The 16,550-nt window shown below is 33.7% G+C and overlaps 1 protein-coding gene across 6 annotated transcripts in view; it reads right to left on the reverse strand.

The window, feature by feature from the left end:
- Positions 1 to 16,550, reverse strand: part of TBC1D5 (TBC1 domain family member 5) — a 529,649-nt gene that overhangs the window by 118,503 nt on the left and 394,596 nt on the right. For all 6 annotated transcript variants that reach the window (XM_020289588.2, XM_076005553.1, XM_020289677.2 and 3 more), the window contains 2 exons: positions 12,436 to 12,578; positions 3,651 to 3,757 (listed from right to left, as the gene is read on the reverse strand). In XM_020289588.2, the coding sequence (XP_020145177.2) occupies positions 3,651 to 3,757; positions 12,436 to 12,578 (250 nt within the window). The remainder of the gene's footprint in view (positions 1 to 3,650; positions 3,758 to 12,435; positions 12,579 to 16,550) is intronic.

Here is a 16,550-nt window from a genome sequence, read left to right on the forward strand (position 1 = left end):
TGATAGCCCAAGTGAAGTAAATTAACTAGATTCTTTGCTATGTCCTTCTTTATTCCATAGTATTTGAAGGTGGTAACACATTTTCAAATAATTCTGACACACAGAAAATTAAGGAACTAGATATTCTTTAAGTTCAAGCTGTAGGGTTAATTCACCATCTTGATAAAAAATGGCAGCTGAAAAATATACTGTTGTTGTGACTTTGTGGAATGTGAACATGGATTCCAGAAACAGGCTAGGTAAGGGACGTCTACCTAGATTAGAGTCAGTATGGTGTATTGGAAAGAGCCATAGCATCTGAATCAGAATTCAATGCTACACTTATTTTCTTTATACCATCCACACGCAGGACACAATGCTAAGTGTTAAAAAATGAGTAGAAGTAATAATTTATAAAATAAATATGCATATAGATTAAATAGTAGGTGCTGTGGAGACTCAAAGGGGAAGACATAACCTATCTGAACCTAGACATAGTTTCATGGAAAAGGTAGAACAGATGCCAAGAATCTAAGGAGGGAATGAATAGATACAAGTGTCATGAGGCCATTCTAGCTACCCTGAAAGCACACAAGCTTTTTGATCTTGGGAAAGCCACGTAACCTAACCTCTCTCTACTGAAAATGAGTGAGGAAAGATAATCGGTTCTGCTGCCTCATAGGGTTGTTGTGAAGATCAAATTAATCATGCCAAAGTGCTTGGAAAACTATGAAAAAATATAATCCTATTATTACAGTTTACAGGTCCATTATTTCAGTCTGTTCATATGAGAAATTATTCCACAGTAAAGCCTACTTCTGACATAATACAATTAGAGCTTGGTGTCTCAAGCTCTATGTGCAGAATCTATTCTCACCTGAGCAATCTCAGCTGGGATTTCGGGATGATGGTAGGACAAAGTGTTTTTCAGAAGGTTGACAATGTACTTATTACTAAGGCTCAGAGTTCCTTGTTTGTTTTTATTTTATTAAATCTGTCGGCAGCATTCAACACTACTGTCATATGCATCTGGGATATGGAAAAGTATGCTCTCATGACTCCAATCTCATCTTCCTACTAGTTTGCTTCATTGAGAGTTGTGTATTCATATACTAACTCCGATCTACTTGAATCAGGAATGATTCAAGTATTTTAAGTGTTTCATTGTTGCTATTAATAGAAAACATTTAAAGTACTCTGATGTCTGAATTATTAGAGGATATAAGTAGGGGTACTACCATCATTTTTCCTTCTTTTCTCTTCTCAGTATAAATGGCTTCTTTTGTGGCTTTATAAGTGACATTAAGAACACTGAAAATTCTGTCTACCTATTGATTTATATAATATAGATAAACTTGGTATTTTTTTTCACTTGTACCTTTGCAGCACTGGATTGGATCTTGTTAGTTCATTAGATGTCAGTTCCTTATAGACAAAGAATGCTCTGGTTGGGCGGGTCATTAGAGTCAATTTAATTCAACTTTCTAATGTTACAAAAGAAAGCCCAAGGTTCAGCAAGCATGATTTTCCCAAAGCAAGAAAGACAGGTGGTGGCAGAGCCAAAGCTTGACATAGGGTCTCAATTCCTAACTCAGGCTCCTTGCAAAACACTACACTGCCAGGGACCTACATTAGCACATATGTCAAGTGATTTTAGTTATCATCTGAAATTTATTAAATGATGTCAGTGGGTCAGCTACATATATACTTAACTATAACTACCACTTTGCTGGGTTAGCCATTTGAAAACCCTCTGAGGCTATATAGCTTTTTTTTTTTTTTGCTTTTCCTATAAATTATCATTTCATGAACTTGCTCTAATGAGCCTTTGAAATATGACTCCCCCATCATGCCCAAGTTTTTAAGTCTCAGAAATACCACTTGAAGGTCCATTATCTTGATCATGTTTTTACTTGGTAAGACTCTGCATGTAAGGCTGAGGCATTTCTTTTTTAGATACTTATGCTATTATATTTTTTCTTAAACCTTAACGAATCCATATTTTTTATGCTTGTAGCATTTGCTTCATTATCCTCTTGTATTATGTATACTACTTTATTGAAATAAAACACACTCTATTAAAACCACACTGACATGAAAGGCTGTTTAGATTCCATTAATAAACAATGATGGACGTAGTATAAAGAATTCTGAAACTAGATGAGTGAGTAATTCATAGGAAGATCAGTCATATTTAGCTAGGGAAAACTTACCAAGATTGATAGGTTTTGGTAACATTCATTTCTTCCTTCAATTAAAACAAACAAATCATGCAAGTAGAAAATTCAAATTGCTATTTTATCCATTTTTACACTCTGTATGACTCTAAAAATTCCTAATGTTAAGTTGATAAAATCTGTCTTAAGTTTATAGATCAAAACACATATCCCATTGACCAGCAATCTTATTCTTTATTCTTTTATAGATATTTTATCATCTTGGGTTTTTTTGGGTAAAAAAGTATATACTCACACAACTTACATATACATATGTACATAAAAACATAGATATGGAACTTATAGATTTTCATAATTAGACTCCTAAGCCTTATCAGAAAAAAAGTATGCTTCCTTATATGCAGAGAAATTATGGTTTGTATTTCTGATACTTAATGAAATTGCTTTGTATAACAGAAATGATGTAAAAGTTCATATTTCTACAGAAAATGGATGCAGGCATAAGGCAGTAAATGATTTTAAATCAATCAAAGAATAAATAGAAGATATACTCAAAGGTTAAAGTCAACAACCAAGGAAAGGACAGAAATCCTTTCGAATCTAAATTTACATTAAACTTGGAGGCCCAAATTGATCAGACAGAGCTTTGGCAATGGAACCCACAGACAGACTGACTGACTCAGAGACAGTTCGACAACTGCCAACATGACTGTTGGGAGGTTTGCCAAAGAGCCAAAGGCTGGGATTACCATCCAATGCTTGGCATTCTGATACTCGTGTTTGAAGCTTTCTCTCTTATACTTCATCCAATATTTTTGTTTGGCTCAAAAGTAGCAAGGATTCACAGATTTTTTTAGATCATTAAATGTTCTTATTTTCAAGAAATATAACATTAGTTGTAAAAGAGCACACTTTTTCTCTGAAGTGTAAAGAAAATTTTGGTGAATTGCTTTGCGCTCAAACAGAGAAAGAAATCAGCATTAAAGTCTGTTTAAATCTTTATTTTATTAGATCACTCTTAACTTCCCAAATAAGAAATGTATATTCATAATATGAAATAATTTAGTGTTTCACTATATACATTCTTATAGAACTAGTCCTTTGTATAGATCTACTTTCTTGATCTTCACATGGCCTCCAAAGCTCTACTCATCCTTTGTCAGAGGTACAAATGATAATGAAGTTTGCCTATGAAGAGAGGTAGTTTCTCAACTTTATTTCCTTGAGTTGTGAGGAAGGCAGAAGGACAGAACAATCTTCTGAGGGACAAGAGACAGATGTACTAGTTTCTCACAGCAATGTCCACTTAATTTGCCTGCTAAGTTGCTGGCCAATGAGGTATTTGAATTGTGGCCTACAACTTTAGGCAAATACTATCAATAAGCAATTTATCTGCCAGTAGGCAAATTCTACATTAGGAATTCTTAGATTCACACAGAGAAGCCAATTTCTCACCCAACTTAAAATTGTGCATATCCTACTAGGAAAGCTTACCTTTGGGTCTCTAAGGAACAGAGCCTTAAGAATCAGTGAGTGTACATCCCCGATGAGTGGGTAATGCATCAGAAGGCCGAGACAGGTCTGGTAGTTACTAGATATCACTAAATAAGAGGGAAAAAATAATTAAGATGCAGTATTATTTAAAATATTTTGCATTTTTGAGAATATAAAAACTAACAACTGAGAGTCAAAGAAAGCAAACCAATAACTCAACTGATTTGATAAAAGCAAGTAGGGAGCAAGGATCACTACCAAATGGCCTTTGAAATGGTACACTGTATTGTTAACTGAAATATAATATATTAGTACTTATCCTCAGGGGGCACTGGAAGGAAGAACTTCAGATACAGATATGTGTGTACATATGCAATATAAATAAATTCTAAGCAGTACACATATTTATTGCCATTTATAAGGTTGTGTTTAAATGCCTCCAGCTTTGCTGCTTAGAAATTAGTCACAAAAACCTTATGAATGGAAAAGAACCAGTTGAAATTTTTCATAAAACAATATCTACCTGGATTATTATGCTTTACAACTTACATGTTATATTTTTTCTTTTGTATATATAAATATTATATAATATAAAATTAAAGAAAATAGAATTTCCTCTAATTATTTGTTTTTCTAAAGGTAATAAGATATTTAGGGAGAGACTATGCAGTATTTCTTGGAAGAAAAATGTCAAAATCTTCATAGATAAGTCTGTGTTCTGTAGACTTTCATTTAAATTTTTTTCAAATCAACCTAATTATGAGTGCAATTATTAAACAAATCTTTTCAGGCAGGTCTATGTAAACTACTTTATTTCTTGGCAATCTATCTTCCACTGCTGTCACAGTTGGGCCCATTAATGATGCTTGTTTTGTGAACCACACTGACTGCCTCCACAGCACTGATTGTGAAGAAACTTTACAGTTACAACTTCCTGTGGCTGTCACTGAATCTTTTTCATTAATCTGGTACTTAAAAAATATTCCATAGGAAAACAACCATGATTCAAAATAAACAACACAAATTAAAAATAACAATTATTTGTGATTAGAAATACCCTTAATTCTTAGATTTTTTTGCCTGCTTTTGGAGATCCTGTTTCTTGCTATAATTTCCCACCGCTCCCCCCATGAGCACTATGGGGAAAGGAGACAGGACAGGGCGAAATGAATAATTATAATCTATGTAAGGAACCACTTTATCATCTTCATTTCCATTGCTGATCTGACAGCTTGTAATTTCATACATCTGCTTTCATTTGTAAAGTACTCACTTATCCTACTCTTTAAATATCTGTTTAGACTCTTTTTATTTGTCCATTTTTTCATATTTACCTTCAGTTACTTGTTGGCCTTTTTTCTCTAGAAATAAAAAAAGCTAGGATACTGAAAATATGTAATGTTTTCATGTACAGTTTTCAGATCTAACAAGACAATTTAGATCATCAATTCATCTTGTAACTCAAAAAGTTATTTATTATATATTAGTAACTGACCAAGAAAGAATTCTTATATATCCTGTAAGAGAGGCAGGAGAATTTTGTAGAAAGGGTTCTAGGCTCAGGACTCAAAGATATGGGTTTGAATCCTCGGACCCCATATGAACCTTTCATAAAGTTGCCTGAAGATTAAATGACTTAGTATATGAGACTGATTTATAGCAGATATTCCAAACCTGTCCGGGTAACTTCTGTGAGCTTAAGTTTAGTCATTTGGAAAACAACTTTTTGATAAAAAAAAAGTATTTGTCTACCTCATTCAATCTAATAATTATTTGTTGAGCACCTAAGGCATGACAGGCCCTATGCTAGGAGAGGACGCAGAGATGAACAAAAAACAAAGTCCTGAAGAAAATTAAAGCTCAGAAGGGCAGACGTTTAATATCAAGCAGTTATTACTACTACCACCACTAAGATAACGAATTATTGAAGGCTTTCTCTAGCCAGTCTACATGCTAAAAACGTAATCTAAATTATCTCATTTAATTTCTATGACAATCTTATAATTGTACAATTATTATCCCTGTTTTACAGATGTGAAAATTGATACTTGGAGAGGTTAAGTGACTTGGCCAAGTTACATAGTGATACAGTGGAGAAGCACAATTTGAAACTTAGAAGTCTAGCTACAGGTTCTGCATACCATCTAATACCAGGCTTTGTTTTGAAAGGCCAATGTTTTAAAATCAACTGACAAAATGGATGTAAATGTGATTTTAAACAATAAAGTTAATTAATATCACTACTCTAGTTTCAAGTGGCCTGAAGGTCAGTATAAGCCAATTTCTAGAATAGCTTGATATAGATATAGAGTTAGATGGATAGGGACCAGAGCAATAATCCTATGTTGTTATAATTTGACAGAACTTTTAAAGCTATCAGAAGCTGTAATATAAAATAGAAGGGAAGCCAAATAAGGGAAGCCAAATAATGTATTAATATGCTATTTGAAAAACAAATAAAGGACCTAACATTCTATCTTTCATCCATCCATCCATTCATCCATCCAATCACTGCATGCAATGAATATTTCCTGGGCATCTACTAAAACCATATATCCAGAGACTAATGCTAGGCACTGGCACTAGGGATATAATGGGGAATAAGTATAAGCCCCCTGCCTTCAGGTAATGCTATTTCTAATTTACTAATGAAAATCTGTGCTTTTAGAATATTCTTAATTTGTAATTACATATGCTAAGTATTAAATCCTCTTTTGAATAACTATGCCCAATTTAGAGTAGGTACCCAATTTATACGAGCTGGTTTAAAAACTAACAGGGATCTGATAGAATAAGATTGTTTTGAGCTTTGCAGTAAACTTCTGTTGAACATGAAAAACTAATCTATAATACTGTACCTTCTTCAATATTTTCTATCAGAGCAAGGCAGTGCATTTGGGGGAAAAGTGGAAGATTTTTTAAAAATCTGAGATTTGGTGTCTACTTACGTTTGAAATGAAGTATGCTTATGCTTTTAAAACAAAATTACAAAATACTGAACCCATACTCTGAAGATCTGATTCAGGGAAGGTTAAAAACAAAGGTAAGTGGTACCTAGCAAAACAATGGATTTGAAATCAGAAGTAGATTAGAATGTTGGCCTCTTGTGTGAATTTAGGTAAGTGGCTTAACTTCACTGAAACTATTTCTCCCATTTATAAATTATAGACAATAATGCTTACTCTATAGAGTTTCTGCAAGGGTGGTACAGTTGCAAGGTGGTATGTTTCCCTATCCTGCTCAATTCATCCTTGATGAATATAGCTACCTCCACATGAAGCTGAGCTGACTTCTCTGTCTCTACCTTTAATGGCCCACAACTGCTGCAGAGTGGTCTTAGCGAGTTGGATGAGTTTCCCCAGTAAAAACAAACAAACAAAAAAATAGTGACAGTGGTAAAGACAAACAGAGAAAGTAATTGTTTTGAGAAAGTTTAAAGCAATGTAGATCAACAATTTATATATTAAGATAATGCAAAACTAACTAATAACTACAATTGTAACATCTGCAAATACATACACTTTTTACAAATTATTTAATTCCATATTGAGATATACTTTTTCAAAGTAATAAAACATAACTATCTCAAAACTAAATATATTTCCTTTAATTTCCCTAAAATCAAAAGACTATATAGCTATCACTTATTAAGCACCTGTAATATGCCTGGAAACTTGCCATGTATTTTACAAACATTCCATGAGTGCTCCTAATTCCCCAGAAGGAAAAGCATTATCAACTCCCTGGTGTGGATGAGGTAGGGCAGAATGGATAAACCACAAAGCCAAAGCTGCAGAGCTCCTGAAGGGGGGAGGAAGTGCTGCCCCCAGGCCAGTGTGAACTGAAAGCCTCCCTCTTTACCACTGTATTTTATACTTTTCTGCATTACACTAGCAGGAATGTCATGACATGGGCATCTGCATATACCAGTCAAGGGAGACACACTGTGGATGGCTTATGAACGCCAACTATGTTTTGAGCCACAGAGAAGCCTCAAAGATACAATGAAAAAGTCCTCATATGTATAATGTAAGGAATAGTAAATATTTGGAAATAGGCATATATTCTTATATTTAACTATAAAATGGGATATAAAAATAATAGATTAAATATAAAATAAAAATAATGAGCTTAACAAAAAAGGAAACCTTAAGGCTTTCTCATGATTCACTGTACTTCACTGAAAACAAAGCCAATGTGTATGCAGGGGCCTTGCCAGGCATGTGGCATACAGAAGGCATTCAATAAATACAACATGCTCTGAAAAAATATTTGTTGAGGGCCTATTGCATGCAGGAAAAAATACATAATTACCACCTGCAGCATCTTCAACTCTTTGAAGATGCTAGACTTTCCTGGTACAAATTGACAACATACAAAATGGAATTTCAAATGAACCAGAAAACAAGAGGGGAAGAATGAGGACTAAAACATAAATAAACAATAAAAACAACAAAACTTTTATTCTGTTCAGTATTGGAGAAAGCCAAGTATAAAATAGTCATATCCTCCATAAAAAGTAGTTTTAGTCCAGTACTTTGGACCCTTGTAAGATTTCATCTTTCTGAGTTTCCCTACACAGGTTGCCTTCGAACAACTGTCTCTGAGCACCAACACTCACTACAGCCAATACCCTCGAACGCAAGACCGGCATATACTCTTCTGTGAACATTTGGATAGTCTTTGGCAAGTGCTTATTTCTCTAGCAGACTTTGTGCAGAATAATATGAGACTTTTAAATTCACTTTTAGGAATGAAGACAATCTCAAATTCAGAGTAGCCCACTCTTTTGGCTCAAAAAGATTTTTAAAAATTGTTACTCTTGCTGCTTAATACACTTTAAACAGAATCTAAAATCATAAAAACTACTCTTCTTTTGAGTTCAATGCCATGTATCTATACTGCCATCATGTCCCTTCATCATTGTCATCATTTATGTACCATGATGACTGGCAAATCCTGGATGAATGGTTGATTCTTTGAATAAATGATTGATTGAATAAAAGCTATTTTTTTTTTTTTTGGTCACTGTTCTGCATTTATTGGAGGCTATGATGCCTGGATCATCACAGTTCTTTCTACATCTGTTCCTAACATGATCCTTGGGTGAAGTGGAGAACCAAACAAAAATTCCAGTTTCCACATAATCCCTTGATCTTCTAATTGACTTACTTTCCCCTTCACTTACTTTAATACTAGTAGTCAGATCTAGAACTGCTTCCTGTCCTCTTGTCTGACCACAACCTTTTATGCTTTTAGTTCTCTCATGCCCTACCTCCAATCCCTTGATACTCTGATTTCTCCCTAGTCTTTTCCTGGCATTCTTCCTTTTACACATACTAAATCACTGTCTTAAAATGCACTCAACACCCTGTACCCCACTGCTTCCCTTTAGCCCTGCCTAGTTCATTTGGAGGTGGGCCTACCTTGAAGCCTAGATTACAATCTACCTCCTTTTTATTTTGCCTCCACTGCTGATCACTGCTGGGAAAAACCACAACCATGAGGTCTGGCACTGCAGTCATTGCTTATCTCTGTAGGATCTTCCACAGCTCCATCAGGGTTGTCCTGGTCCTTGGTCAGCCATCTTTACCATGTCTCCCAGTCGTTCCCACCAAACCGTTAACCCTACTCTGATCCACAGCAGATAATCTTGCTTCCTCCTTTATCAGACATGAATTTCCACCATTTTCTCTCTTCTCCACCTATAAACTGATCTAATACTTCTGAAACCAGCCTAGTGTTCTCTTCCCAGATTAGCACTAGTTTTTCATTCTTGTTCCACAGCCAGTCTTCCACAGGACTCCAGACCCTGCTCTCTTCTATTGCCTCTGGGCCCTTGTTTCCTCAATTATTTCACTCAAAAAATATTTGTCTGGTGGTTTACTATAAATGGGACCCTGTTCCAGATGCTGGGGTACAGTAGGGAAACCAAGACAGACAAAAATCCTGTCTCTTCCTGGGGAACATGGGGTGAGGAGTGGGGGATGTGAAGAAGAGACAAAAAAGTAAAGGCTTCAAAACAAACAAGACACTTTCTTTTTTCATAGATCATACCCACGGAACATAGATCTAGAGGGAAAAACTAGTGCTGGTTCTTGAAGTAGGAACTCAGGCTGGTATGAGAAGTAAACCTCTCCTTCAGCTCTGCCCTGCCTCCAACATACCCTGGTCTCTTTCTAAAGCCACCCAGCCAAACTTCCTTGCCCTTGCACTTTCCGTCTAGCTACATCTTTGTTCTTCCCTACTCAGCTGATTTTCTTTAAAGATAACTCTATATATGCCCTCTTCATATTCTTTGTTATTTGTCTTTTTAGTTGAAAAAGTAATGAATACATTAAAGAAAAAACAAAAAGCTGAAGAAAGGGCTATTGTAATTGTTAATTGTCCAGTCACTCTTCTTTCAACCTACCCTAATCCACCTTCTGCGCTACCACTCCACTGAATCCACTCTGGCAAAGGTAGTGACTATCCCTCCACAGCACCAAATCCGAGTGGACTTTTCCAGCCTTGCATGATGGTACCTCAGTACTCCTGACCTTTTTTCCCCCACTTGGCTCAGACATAACAGTTCTTTGGGGTTACAACGCAAGCTCTTCCTCCTCTGGTGACTCTTAAGTGCTGATGTTAAATGCAGTTCCACCTTTGCTCATGGTCTCTTTCTGTATGTACACATCTTATGTAGGGGGACCATATAATTTTTATGATCCTAATGTGACATCTTTGAGAGGGAAAAAGGGCTGTATTAATAATTACTATTCAGGGCTAGCGAGTGTAAACCAAGACTATCCCAAACAAACTACAATATATGATCACCCTATTCTTAGGAGGTGGAAACCACTGCTATGATTTTAACTAACACATACCTATTAATCATTTGCAAAATTAAATCTGTAGCCTTAAAATTGACATTTAGTTTTATTTGCAAAATCATAAAGTTATGATTTCTTATAGGTATCTCAAACTCAGCATGGCCAAAACTCAGTTAATCATTTACATTCCTAAAACCTGATAACCTTATATTTTCTATCCAAGTTAAAACATGAACCACTCAAGCCTCTGAGCTGGGGATTGTTCCAGATTTCTCATTTTCTACCACCTATCATTTTTTTTTGAGACAGAGTCTCACTCTGTTGCCCAGGCTAGAGTGCTGTGGCATCAGCCTAGCTCACAGCAACCTCAAACTCCTGGGCTCAAGCAATCCTACTGCCTCAGCCTTCCGAGTAGCTGGGACTACAGGCATGCGCCACAATGCCCAGCTAATTTTTTCTATATATTTTTAGTTGGCCAATTCATTTCTTTCTATTTTTAGTAGAGATGGGGTCTGGCTCTTGCTCAGGCTGGTTTTGAACTCCTGACCTTGAGCGATCTGCCAGCCTCGGCCTCCCAGAGTGCTAAGATTATAGGCGTGAGCCACCTACCTGGCAGATAATTATTTATAATTACAGAAAATCAGAATATACTTTAGTAGCTGTTTGATTTGGAAAGTTTTGTCAAAATATTATTCACAGCATTTTTCTCCTAAAAGAGTGAAAAAAATCCCTCATTCCTTTTCTTTTTTATTACTTACATTTTTTAAAAAAATACAACTTTAAAAGGGAGATTAGTATTGAATTTCCTAAAATCCAGTATCTATCAAATCTACCCAATCATCCTTCTCTACTTTCCAGATGTTCCCTCATATGATTTTCATGTTCTTATATTATTAGCTCCAGCTCAGAAGAAAGAAACTTTCACTTTGTCTGTCAAAACTCAAACCATTTGACCTTCAAGGCACAGAACAAAATCTACAATTTCTGGATAAAATGTGGTGTTCCTGTCATTTATTTATCCTAAGTAATTTTGGGGAAATCAAAAAAGTATAATCTAAAAATTTAAATACTATTGTTACCAGGGGCATAACAAGAGCATCTGGCACAAGTGGTATTCAATGAACAAATAAAGAGACCAATGTAGCAATTTAATAGTCACGATTACGAATAACTTCAAATAGTATATGTTCTTCTGACAAAGTCTTACTCTTACAATAGTTTTCTATTTCCTAATTAAATCATATCACTTTGTGCAATCTTTCATAATTATATTTAGGCTTACAAATGTTGTTTGGTAAGGATTTGATTATTTCTCTGAATAGGAAACCATTTGAGGTATTCTGAAATTTAAAACATGCTCTGATATTTTCTTCAAGCTGAGGACTATCAGACTATTCAAAAAAGATAGGCAGTAGCTTTCTGGTTATGGCAAATACCCTGAATGTAGATCTGAGGAGATGGGAACACATTTACCATTAGGTACTGTGAGAAATGTATTTTGCTAAAATATAACTACGAAGAAGTTAAAATATCTTTAAACATAATATTTAATTGTTAATGGCAAGGTATTGATTCTATTTTAATATAAAAACAGCTCCAATCTCCTGATAAATATCCTTGAATACTCCCTACCTGTCAGAAGGTGGAGCTCTAAACATATCTGAAATACTGGCTTTTATATATGCATTATACAAATATGTGTAATGAGAAGATTAAAGCAGGAGTAAAGTCTTTAGAAAAATGGTTCTGAAGAATATTCCAATTCTCTCAGGATAAAATCACTCACATCTCCCAATATGTACATGGTTAACAAGATGTTTTGTATGTTTCTTTGAAATTTCAATATATTATCTACTATAAAAATTTAGGTATATGTAAATCAGATAATAAAATATACAGTATATTTGAAAGGGAAAACATTTTAAAATATCAGGACCACCTAGTCAAATGTAGGCAAGGTCATTAACACTTACAGGCATCTCGGATGTAGAGTAACATGGCTATGAAGATATAATCGACTAGACTCAGGCTGAGGCCGTCTGCAAACAAGGCATCCCAGACCACCAGAAGATCCTGCAGGGGGAACTCTCGTCCAAACAGCAGCCGCACCCATCGTCTGGAAAGAAACAAAACAGAAATTCAGAAAACAGTACTTTTGAGAATAATATGAACAGTGATCATTTTCTCAAGTAACTGTAAAAAAATGTAAAATTTACAATTTATTAACTGAGCACAGTGAGCAAATATTATATATTAAAATACCAAAAATCTATATAGTAAAATTTAAGTTTTGAGCAAATAATATATATTAAAAATATAATACAGTAAAATCTAAATTTTAAGCTTTCAAATGAATTTTAGAGTTCTATAAGTAGGCCATAACCAAACTTTGTTCACAAATGTATAAAGCAAAAGTTGAGCTTGAAAAAAGTAGAAATCTTTCAAACTTAATGGAAATCACAAATCCCCAAAAAGTAAAGAGAAAATGTGTAGCAGTCTGGTAACTGTCTCATAGGTAACGTTATGAGTTTAAAATACCATTTTTAAGAATTTCATAAGCTCTACTGTTCTTTTATTGTTGCTATTAACCGGCCTTTGTATATGTTTATGACAAATAGTATAGACAAACTTTGAAAACTACATTTTCACATTTCATTCCTATTTAAAATAATCCATTTTAAAATTAAATGTGTGAAAAACCCAGTAGATATCTATAGTTTTGGTTAAGTATAGTTATTTTGACTGAAACATATAGTCATACTTTATTTTTTAACTTTAGATTAGATATACCTCATCAGTGAGGCTCTCTTTCTAGAAGTGCGTTTCACACTTGTACGGCCAGGAAAATGAGTATCTATGTCACAGAGCAGACATAAGCAGCTAATAAGAACACTAAACAATATTTGTATATATAATTTTATATAAAAATAGTGATACTTGAGACTTTTAATAAATACTAATTAAGCTATTTATATCTAATTTTTATAAGAAAACAAAAATAATTTGGTTTTATATGTTTTTATCTATTTACTTCTAATTTTATATGATATGGCTATAATTACCTTACATAAGCCTTTTCCTAATAACTTCAGCTAGAATTCTATGAGATTCTGATACATAGCAAAAAATTAAAAATTCCAAATTTCTGATACCATCAAATAGTACAGAATAGAAGAAATTCTTTAAAAATTAATTAAGATGGTATTTCTCTGTAAAAGTTGAAACCAAATATAACCATCTGTGGGGTTAAAGTGAGACAAAAGAAAAATTAAAAAAAGAAAACTTCACATACTTCCTTAGGGAGTATTAGATTTAAGGAGAAATCAAAGTTGTATAATTACAAATATGTATCACAGTTTATTAGAAACCCTGTGATCAAATACTTAAGTTCTCTTATTCCTATAGCCAAATTAACCAATAGAAGAATTAGATTGTATTTTCAACTATATCAGTGACTCAATTTTAAATGCCTAGGTGACATTTATCTTTTTAAAAATGTTACAATATCTTTTACAATTTTTATCTCCCTTTCAATTTTTACTCCATTGCTACAATGAGGGGTGACTAATACAAAATATATACATTATTGTTTAATATGCCTATGTTTATGTAGCTTAGGAACAAATTACTTCACACACTTCTATTTCTCTCAAATTACAAATGCTAATACTTACTATTCTTAGAAGTATAAAAATATCTCTAAATTAAATAGGTTGCAATTCTTAATTTCAAAAAATTAAGTGGTCTTGCAAAGAGAGTCAGGGAACCAGAGACGGGCAAAGCAAAAAAGTACATGAATTAAACCATTTTGGATACTTGTTCAATGAATTTTTAATTGATACATATATCTGCATTCTTAAATGACTAAAACATTTAGAATGTGGTTACTCACAGCTATTCAATTGACACAACTGGAAGGCAAATCCAAGAATAAAACAGGTGAACGTTAATATACAACTATAGATAAGAATAAAGTATGATTCTTCCTCTCCTTTCTTACAGCTCAAATTCCTGTCATTTACTTATAAGGAATCACATCTTTGGTTTCCATCACAGCTTCAAGAGCCCAAAACAAAAAACCCCCAAAATAGCCTATTTCTTAGAAATAACTTATATACCTTTTTATTTCTATAGCAAAATGCCCATGTATTGCTCTAACTTCTCTTGCAACTGTCCTGCTGATTAGGGTAGTGTTAGCTTAGCTTCAAAAAGATACACACATGCGGCAATCTCCTTTGCAGCACTTTCATGAGGGGTAACTGCAAACATCTAGTAATCTACAATGAATAAAATTTATCTTATTTTTTCCTGTGTCAAATTGTTCACATATTGTTCACATATATAAGACTGTATGGAATACAAGTCTTCAGTACTTTAATGTGCAATTTATGATATGCTACTTTATAAATTACATTGCTTCATTCTTGAAGTTTTACCATGCCAAGTATACTACTATATAATTCCAGGGCGAGGACCAAATTCTGTATCTGTGTTTGAGTTCAAAGGGAGATTTGGGGGGGGGGTCTAGAAAGTTTTTGTAAAGAGTTCTGTACACTTTTCTAAGTGCTTTATGTGGTTTTCAAATTCTGTTAACCAAACTGTAAAGTCAACTGTCATGATACTGAGAAGCAAAAGTGTAGCTAAATTGGAAGTAAAGGCATTGATCTTGTCAGTAGTGGCACAAAAACAATTGGGGAAGTAGAAAAAAAAAACCCAGAAACACATAAGAAAAAATTATTAGATGCTTAGCATGTTTCTTTTATATAAGGCATAATAAGTTATATACATGTATGGATATTAAAGTAAAATATAATTTCTTCTATTTTATATGCAATTATAAGAAAATTAAGGCCAAATTCTCAAAATATTTAAGAAGAACCATATGACTAATAGAATGCTTTGGAACCAATGATGACCTTATCAATAATTTAATCATTTTTATCCCAATTGGATTTAGTTCATACATATATTCACAACACACAAAATTTCCTATGCTATTTTGGGTTTTCTTCATTGAGCTTAAAAGCCAAGGAAAAATTCAGCTCTTTATGGAATGAGTTACTAATAGAAATTATTTCAGTAAGCTTTTATATTCTTAGAAAGGAAAACTTACTCTAAAAAATGAGGTCTTATAAAGCAGTCACTCCTACAATTAACATGCTTTTACTGCAGTTAAAAATATTTAGTGAGAGTTTAAGTTACACTTAAGAGTAGCATTAAACCTTTTCTCCTTAAAGGTAGTTTCAGTTTAATTGCTTGATAGTATTAATCTTGCTTTATGTATGTTATACCTGCAGACTGCAATTCTCAAAACCATATACATTTTATCACTTGTGATAATACAATAATTCATATTTTACCAGACCTGCTTAGTAATTAAAATCTGCACAAACAAAAAGACTATCTGAGGGATTAAATTTAATAATAAACCACCCCAAAATAGGACAAGTTTCTATGTTTGCACTTATACCACTATTCTCAATTGCAAATTTCTATGAAATTAACCTGCTATTCCCAGGGGATCAGTAATTGTTGGTGTTATTGCTTGGTGAATGACCCATGGAAACACCAAGAGAAATTCATTTCTACCATTCAGTTTACGAACATGACCAATTTGACCGACGTTTAAATAAACACAGCCTAATCCAACATGGGTGTAGTGAGTTATATATGGATAAAGAAAATTAAAGCTTAGATCTTCATTTTCCTTTTCTTTTCCTTAAATGACCCTTTAGTAAGATATGAATATAGTAACTTTATAAGAATAAATAATGTAGAAAAGCTATATTTAATTTAATTTAAGAAACACTACAAGGTCATCTCTAGTAACCTGTGATCACAAAATGATAGCACTGGGTAAGCATTCTGGAACACAAAAGAACAATGTTAGATTTTTGTTCAATGATATTAATTTTGTGTTTTGCTTTCTGTTCACCTGTATTTTTCAAAGCTAATAATTAATTTTCCATGCCAAGTATGGAAAAAACATAGAATCCAAATTCTGTACTGGTATCAGAGAAAAACAAAAGCAAGGCCAGGTGTGGTGGCTCATGTCTGTAATCCTAGCAATTTGGGAGGGTGAGAGAAT

Source organism: Microcebus murinus, chromosome 1 (assembly GCF_040939455.1).
Source record: "Microcebus murinus isolate Inina chromosome 1, M.murinus_Inina_mat1.0, whole genome shotgun sequence".
Classification (NCBI taxonomy): domain Eukaryota; kingdom Metazoa; phylum Chordata; class Mammalia; order Primates; family Cheirogaleidae; genus Microcebus; species Microcebus murinus.